This window comes from Stegostoma tigrinum, chromosome 44, assembly GCF_030684315.1.
Source record: "Stegostoma tigrinum isolate sSteTig4 chromosome 44, sSteTig4.hap1, whole genome shotgun sequence".
Lineage (NCBI taxonomy): Eukaryota > Metazoa > Chordata > Chondrichthyes > Orectolobiformes > Stegostomatidae > Stegostoma > Stegostoma tigrinum.
Genome location: NC_081397.1, coordinates 13,254,293 through 13,262,159, shown reverse-complemented (window position 1 = coordinate 13,262,159; position 7,867 = coordinate 13,254,293). Strand labels below are relative to the sequence as shown.

The window sequence follows — 7,867 nt, the reverse complement described above, 5'->3', positions numbered from 1 at the left end:
AGACTATTGTGTAGAGTTTTGGTCACCCTGTTGTAAAAAAGACCTAGTTCAACTAGAAAGTGTTCAAAGAAGATTTATGCAGGACTAGTGGGCCTGAGTTATAGCGAGATGTTGGCCAGGGTAGGACTTTATTTCTTGGACCGTAGGAGAATGAAGTGTGACCTTATTCAGATGTATAAAATCATGAGGCCCATAGGTCAGATAAATGCAAATCATGTTTGTTTTTTTTTCCCCACAGATGAGGAATTGAAAACTGGAGGGCATAGGTTTCGGGTGAGAGGGCAAGAATTTAAGAAGGACCTGAGGGGTGCCAACTTCACAGAGAGAGTGGAGCACGTGTGGAATCAGCTGCCAGAGAAAGTTGTTGAGGCAGGCACAATATCAACACTTAAAAAAAAAACATTTGAACAGGTACATGGAAGGGAAGGATTTCGAGGGATATAATGTGGGCAATTGGATCCAGCTGAGTGGGCACCATGGTCATCATGAACCAGTTTGAGCGGAAGGGCCCATGTCCATACTGTGTTACTATAAGACCATAAGACATAGGAGCAGAAATCAGGCTATTTGGCCCATCAAGTCTGCTCCACCATTAAATCATGGCTGAGAAGTTCCTTCAGCCAATTCTCCTTCCTTCTCCCCATAACCTTGATCCCCTTGACAATCAAAAACCTATCTATCTCACCCTTAAATGCACTCAATAACCTGGCCTCCACAGCCTTCTGTGGCAGTGAATTCCATAGATTCACCGCTCTCTGGCTGAAGAAGTTTCTCCTTATCTCTGTTCTAAAAGGCCTGCCCTTTACTTGAAGGCTGTGCCCTTGGGTCCTAGTCTCTCCTACCAATGGAAGCATCTTCCCTACATCCACTCTGTCCAGGCATTCAGTAGTCTAAGTTTTGATTATCATCCTTCTAAACTCCAAAGAGTACAGTCCCAGAATCCTCAAACATTGCTCATATGTTCAGCTTTTCATTCCTGGGACCATTCTCGTGAACCTCCTCTGAACCTGCTCCAGGGGCAGTACATCCTTCCTGAGATATGGGGCCCAAAACTGCACATGCTACTTCAAACGTGGCCTGACTCGAGTCTTCTAAAGCCTCATAAGTACATCCTTTTTTTACATATTCAAGTCCGTAAGACCATAAGACATGGGAGTGGAAGTGAGGCCATTCGGCCCATCAAGTCCACTCCACTATTTAAGTCACGGCTGGGCATTTCAACTCCACTTCCCTGCACTCTCCCCGTAGCCCTTGATTCCTTGTGAGATCAAGAATTTGTCAATCTCTGCCTTGAAGTCCTGGCAAAATAAATGCCAGTATTGTAGTTGCCTTCCTGACTACTGACTCAACCTGCGAGTTTACCGTGAGACATTCCTGGAGTAGAACTCCCAAGTCTCTTTGCATGCAAGACTTCTGAATTTTCTGCCCATTTAGTAAAGAGTCTGCTTTTATTCTGGAGGGAGGATGGTAACTTCTTCAAGTCAGGCATCCCTGGAAGAAGCTTTGCAGTGAAGTTAAAATTGTATCAGAGATAATGGTGACTGCAGATGCTGGAGAATCCAGACAAACCTCAGGCGATCTCTACCCCACTGCAACTCTAGGGACAGATCGAGAACCGCACTCCCATTTCCACAATGCAGAGAATGACAGATATTCGGCAAATTGTCGCTCAAGAAACCCGAAAGTCTTCACAAAACAATACTCCCCACAGCTTAATAAGGAAATCTCAGCTGGTGATGAAACAAGGTAACATTTTACTCACAAAAGATCACTGAGCGGAATAAAACACCTTGTCACAATTAAAATCTCGCAGGACTGTGTTCAAAATATTGACAACCAGTTCAACTGCAAGGGAGATAGGAATTTGATCCGTGTACAAAATTTCGGTTTGTGTTTCACATTTCGTTGCAGAACCGTAGAGATCCACTTTGTGTTTGACACTAACCAATCACAGAAAGGCTAATCTCATGGTGTGACATTCTTGTAAAGTACCCAATCAGGAACAAGGATTTCCCTCATCCCTCATTAGCATTGCTGACGCGATCAGGCTATAAAAAGCGAGCTCCGAGACGGCTTTCGCTTATTTTGTGTCTGAAAGTGACTGACGCTATGCCAGATGAGAAGAAAGCGCAGCAAGCCTCCAAGAAGGGCGCCAAGAAAATCATCAAGAAGGCGCCGGGCAAAGCCGGCAAGAAAAGGAAACGATCCAGGAAAGAAAGTTACTCTATCTACATCTACAAAGTGATGAAGCAGGTTCACCCCGACACCGGCATCTCCTCCAAGGCGATGAGCATCATGAACTCGTTCGTCAAGGATATTTTCGAGCGTATCGCAGGGGAGGCTTCCCGCCTGGCCCATTACAACAAGCGCAGGACCATCAGCTCCCGGGAGATCCAGACCGCGGTGCGGCTGCTGCTGCCCGGGGAGCTGGCCAAACACGCCGTGTCGGAGGGTACAAAGGCGGTGACCAAGTACACCAGCTCCAAGTGAGACCCCACATTGTGTTGAAAAAACACATCCAAAACCCAAAGGCTCTTTTAAGAGCCACCCACTACCTCACTGAAACAGCTGAACCGTATTAACTTGGATAGCCGATGCTGGAGAATCTGAGACGACAAGATGTGGAGCTGGATGACCACAGCAAACCAAACAGCATCAGAGAAGCAGGTAAATTGACGTTTCGGGGCGAGACCCTTCTTTTCAAATGAAGTTTTAGCTTTACAATTGATTCTGGGTCTGGATAATGAATGTCGCTAAGCTTTGTTTTTAATTATAAAAATAATTTCGTTTGATCCCAGACCCTCTGCCCTTTATTGTCGGTTGCGTATTTCCCAGTCTCTTTTCCCGGCCTGTATAGAGAGCATATTTATCGACACCGAGTCACTTTTCAGCAAATTCTATATTTTCCAGTTATTCTTTAACCCTTGATCAGGGCAGAAGGTACAGTGCCCCGTGGGGTATGAAACACGAGTTTCACTCCCGGAAAGAAAAGTAACTGTTGTCGTCCCACGAATAGATTTTGAAATTTATTTGTTCTTTTTTTAAATTAAATTTTCAAAACGCCACTGACGTCGTCTGATTTTTGCAGAACACTGTAAATGAGGCTCTCAGCTGTCGATAAGAGGCTTTCAAAATGAACTGAGATAAAGCTAGTATAGCTGCTGGATTGCCATATCAGGTGTGAAGTCTGATCAACGACAAGAGGGACGGCAACTTTAAACTGAAGTTTCACCGTTCTCACCCGCAGGAGCGTTGAGTTTTTGATAAATATTTCAGGGTGCACTTGCAATATGAAAATGAACCGGAAGGCAAAGTACTGGGCTTATGGTAAGATTCATGGCAGTGTAGATGAGCAGAGAGATCTCGGTGTCCATGTATACAGATCCTTGAAAGTTGCCACCCAGGTTGACAGGGCTGTTAAGAAGGCATACAGTGTTTTAGCTTTTATTAATAGAGGGATCGAGTTCTGGAACCAAGAGGTTATGGTGAAGCTGGACACAACTCTGGTGCGGTCGCACTTGGAGTATTGTGCACAGTTCTGGTCACCGCATTATAAGAAGGATGTGGAAGCTGAGGAAAGGGTGCAGAGATTTACTGGGATGTTGCCTGGTATGGAGGGAACGTTTTACGAGGAAAGGCTGAGGGACTTGAGGCTGGTGACTGAATTGAAACATATAAAATAATCAGAGGATTAGATAGGGTGGATAGGGAGAGCCTTTTTCATAGGATGGTGACAGCGAGCACGAGGGGGCATAGCTTTAAATTGAGGGGTGAAAGATACAGGACAGATGTCAGAGGTAGTTTCTTTACTCAGAGTAGTAAGGGAATGGAACGCTTTGCCTGCAACGGTAGTAGATTCTCCAGCTTTAGGTATCTTTTAAATCGTCTTTGGATAAGCATATGGACGTACATGGAATAGTGTAGGTTAGATGGGCTTGAAATCGGTATGACAGGTCGGCACAACATCGAGGGCCGAAGGGTCTGTACTGTGCTGTTATGTTCTATGTTCTAACTAAGTTCGGCGAAAAATTAAATTATTCATTCCTCTTAGGAAAAAAAAACTAAGTTTTACAATTTCGTACACGTTGTAGGATTTTGTCCCTGTGGGTAACGACCCCAACTCTCTCTCGTGGTAACCAAAACCAATAAGCCCGTATTTGAGACATACGAACAGAAGTATCGTGCGATTTGTGTTTTTCAATTTCCAAATCTCTACGTGAATTTATTTTCAGAATGCAGTCTGTGGGGTTCCCCGTTGTCGGGTAGAGTCTTTCAAAATGAACCGAGATTAACAGGGAAGTCTGATCTCACACAATAATCACAAAATTTTCGGAAGACGCTGATGTTTTGAATGAGAACGAGAGAGGTTATGTCAAGGATCAATTTGTAATCTAAAAGGAAATTAAATCATGCGCATTCATGTAAAACGTCTTCCTCGTATTGCCCATATTGGCGGGCTTTTCAAATCGGTAAGAAAACGGTTGATGATTTGGCGCCGGTATTTTCCTACGTTTGCCGCGCCGAGGAATTTTGTTTTATTTTCAAATCTCCCCGGGTTTTGCAGAAAGCTATAAATGAGGCTTTCTGCTGTCGGTGGGAAAATTTCAAAGTGAACCGAGATGAAAGCAGAACAGCTGCCGGACTGGCATCGCAAAAGTAGAAATATTGTTGATCTTGTGCAATAGGGAGCGCGATTGTAAAATATTGTTTAAAGCAGTATTGAGTTCAACGGCAAAGAAACAGCTGTGTGATACTTTTATCAATGTATCCGGGTGCTGATGTGAAATAAAATGAATCTGTTCAGAGAGTAAATTACGCCGGGCTCTTTTTCTGCCATCTGTTTATTCTTAAGGATCAGGGTAAAAAGCAAAATCATAATCACATCGATTCACTTAGGCCTGGGAATCAGAGAGAGATTGTGTGAAGTATACAGGCGTATTCTAAAAGTAAATTATCTCAAGAATGAACGCATTCTTCTTTGTAAAACTTCTACCCGTTTTGAAACTATTGGCGGGCTTTTCGAGTTTGAAAGAAAGCGGTTGATGATTTGGCGCCGGGATTTTCCGGCCTCCTCCCCGGGCCCTCTCCGGATTGGTGAGGGAAGCAGATATCTGATTGGGCATTGAAACGACATTAGGAGATACTGAACAATGTGACCAATCAGCAATGGCCGCACCCCCATTCCTCCCGAAGGTATAAGAGGGCGGGATGTGGCCGCATTGCAGCATCTTCTGTGAAAGTGTTTGTGAGCCTGTGGCGATGTCTGGGAGAGGAAAGGGCGGTGGCGGTAAAGCTCGCGCGAAGGCGAAGTCCCGGTCATCCCGGGCTGGGCTGCAGTTCCCGGTGGGCCGTGTTCACAGGCTCCTGAGAAAGGGTAACTATGCTGAGCGTGTGGGTGCCGGAGCGCCGGTCTATCTGGCTGCGGTGCTCGAGTACCTGACGGCTGAAATCCTCGAGCTGGCCGGTAACGCGGCCCGCGACAACAAGAAGACCCGCATCATCCCTAGGCACCTCCAGCTGGCCGTGCGCAACGACGAGGAGCTCAACAAGCTGCTGGGAGGTGTGACCATCGCTCAGGGCGGGGTGCTGCCTAATATCCAGGCCGTGCTGCTGCCCAAGAAAACCGCCGCTGGGGGCGCCACTAAAAAGTGAAGAGACCGTTCTGTAACCTGACAACCCAAAGGCTCTTTTAAGAGCCACCCACAAAGTCAGTGAAAAGCAGCTAGACTGTCACTGCTGGTTGGTTTACTTTAATTTTATGTGCAAACACGGGACTAAATGCGCAAAAATATCCGTTTCCTTTTTGCCTTAACCTAAAGAAAACTAGAACAGCTGTCGGAGGGGAGTAATAAAGTTTTACTGCAGGGACAGCGACTTTAAATAGTAACTCACAGCGGTTTCCCTATCACTATGCCGACAGGGAACAAAAGACATGCGCTAACTCCCCGCAAGAAAGGGGCCGTTCGAGACTAAACCGAGCCTCCTCAGAGGATCGAATGAATACACTCGTGTGAGATGAGGCAAAATTTCAATTGCACGATCAGAAATATAAAAATCGTTTGTATATTTTGGTGGGCTTTTCGAATTGGCCACTGTTTCCCAACATCCTCATTCGTCAACTTCAGTTGCAGCTGGGGAAACGCCAAGGGAAGCAATTGGCAAGCAAAGGCGTTTGAATCGGAAATTTATAAAATGTTAGGTACAGTACTTGAACTGTGTTGTGATTACTGAGCACTTATAAACCTGTTTCACAACTCGGGGGAATTATTGGGCCTGAGAGATGCACTAAGTTTCTGTAACAGCGGTGACATTGAGACATAACATCAATAGTATGCTGTGGGTTTATATTAACTACAGTCCATCGTGTCTAATGATTGCTGTTCTCTCTCTCTCTGGATAGTGTCGTGGCTCTGAAAAGAGCCGTTGTGTTTCTCGGGGTGAATGTGCAGGGCCGGGCACGCTCCGTTTAGGCGCGCTCCCCGCGGATCCGCCGGGCCAGCTGGATGTCTTTGGGCATGATGGTGACCCGCTTGGCGTGGATGGCACACAGGTTGGTGTCCTCAAACAGACCCACCAGGTAAGCCTCGCTGGCCTCCTGCAAGGCCATCACGGCCGAGCTCTGGAAGCGCAGGTCGGTCTTGAAGTCCTGAGCGATCTCCCGCACCAGGCGCTGGAACGGCAGTTTGCGGATCAGCAGCTCGGTGGATTTCTGGTAGCGGCGGATCTCCCGCAGAGCCACCGTGCCGGGCCTGTAGCGATGAGGCTTCTTCACTCCGCCCGTGGCCGGAGCGCTCTTGCGGGCCGCTTTGGTCGCCAGCTGCTTGCGGGGAGCTTTCCCTCCGGTGGATTTGCGCGCTGTCTGCTTGGTTCTGGCCATTCTCTGCAACACACACACAGGCTGCTACTCTCAATGCTGAACCTGTGGCGGCGCTGCCTATTTAAGGGAATGGAGAGCTCGCCCTAGAGCTGGGATTTGTTAGAGTCCCGTCCCTCAACCCCATGAGAAACAGCTCCGGAAGGTTCTGAAAAGGCAGAAAAATATTTTTTGGTTTAAATTGAAATGACAGTTGGTCACTTCCAAAAAGCCCGCCGATTTTACCCTCGCGATCCTGAGTTTAAGGTAAATATTTAAAAGGAAAATAAACTCCGACTCCGATCAAATCGTGTACTTTGCAAACTAAATTTTTTGAATAAAATCTACATCAGCGGAGACAGGACGACAGGACTGCCTCATCTGTCTGTAACAGGCGTGAGGAAAGGGGGAGGGCGTTTGGCATTGCTTCCTGCAACAGGCAGATGGAAAGTAAATTAAAACTTCCACGGGTGTCCCAGAATCAAAACTGAACGAAATATCATTCCTGTAACGGTTAATGAAATACAAATACAGCAATATATGTTAACTCCAGCCCCCAACTAGATCTGTAAATAAAACTATTCTCCACAACGGCAGTGAACACAACTTTCGGGATTAAAAAACTGCGGTCTCGAGCTTCATGTTCGAAGCAGACAAAAACAGGATTTTTTTCTAAGCAGTTGCGATACAATTGAACGCCCATGATCCGGCCTTTCTTAACAAGACAACACGGTTGCTTCCATTATCAAGATAATAAAATGTGAGGCTGGATGAACACAGCAGGCCAAGCAGCATCTCGGGAGCACAAAAGCTGACGTTTCGGGCCTAGACCCTTCGCCCTCTCTGATGAAGGGTCTAGGCCCGAAACGTCAGCTTTTGTGCTCCTGAGATGCTGCTTGGCCTGCTGTGTTCATCCAGCCTCACATTTTATGATCTTGGAATTCTCCAACATCTGCAGTTCCCATTACCTCTGCTTCCATTATCAATGTGGGCTATACCAGCTTCAAAATCTCC

At 46.4% G+C, this 7,867-nt stretch overlaps 4 protein-coding genes across 6 annotated transcripts in view; 2 read left to right on the top strand and 2 right to left on the bottom strand.

Moving 5' to 3' along the window:
• Positions 1–7,867, bottom strand: part of LOC132207173 (late histone H2B.L4-like) — a 228,244-nt gene that overhangs the window by 116,912 nt on the left and 103,465 nt on the right. The window lies entirely within an intron of this gene.
• On the top strand, positions 1,998–2,500 carry LOC132207214 (histone H2B type 1-O-like). The gene has a single exon (XM_059642446.1). It carries the CDS (start codon positions 2,110–2,112, stop codon positions 2,488–2,490), a length of 381 nt encoding a protein of 126 aa, XP_059498429.1. The 5' UTR covers positions 1,998–2,109; the 3' UTR covers positions 2,491–2,500.
• LOC132207183 (histone H2AX-like) overlaps positions 5,260–7,867 on the top strand; it is a 35,699-nt gene continuing 33,091 nt past the window's right edge. The window contains exon 1 of the mRNA XM_059642395.1: positions 5,260–5,637. Within this exon, the coding sequence (XP_059498378.1) occupies positions 5,260–5,637 (378 nt within the window). The remainder of the gene's footprint in view (positions 5,638–7,867) is intronic.
• On the bottom strand, positions 6,434–6,883 carry LOC132207239 (histone H3). The gene has a single exon (XM_059642467.1). The coding sequence runs from the start codon at positions 6,875–6,877 to the stop codon at positions 6,467–6,469; it is 411 nt and encodes a 136-aa protein (XP_059498450.1). The 5' UTR covers positions 6,878–6,883; the 3' UTR covers positions 6,434–6,466.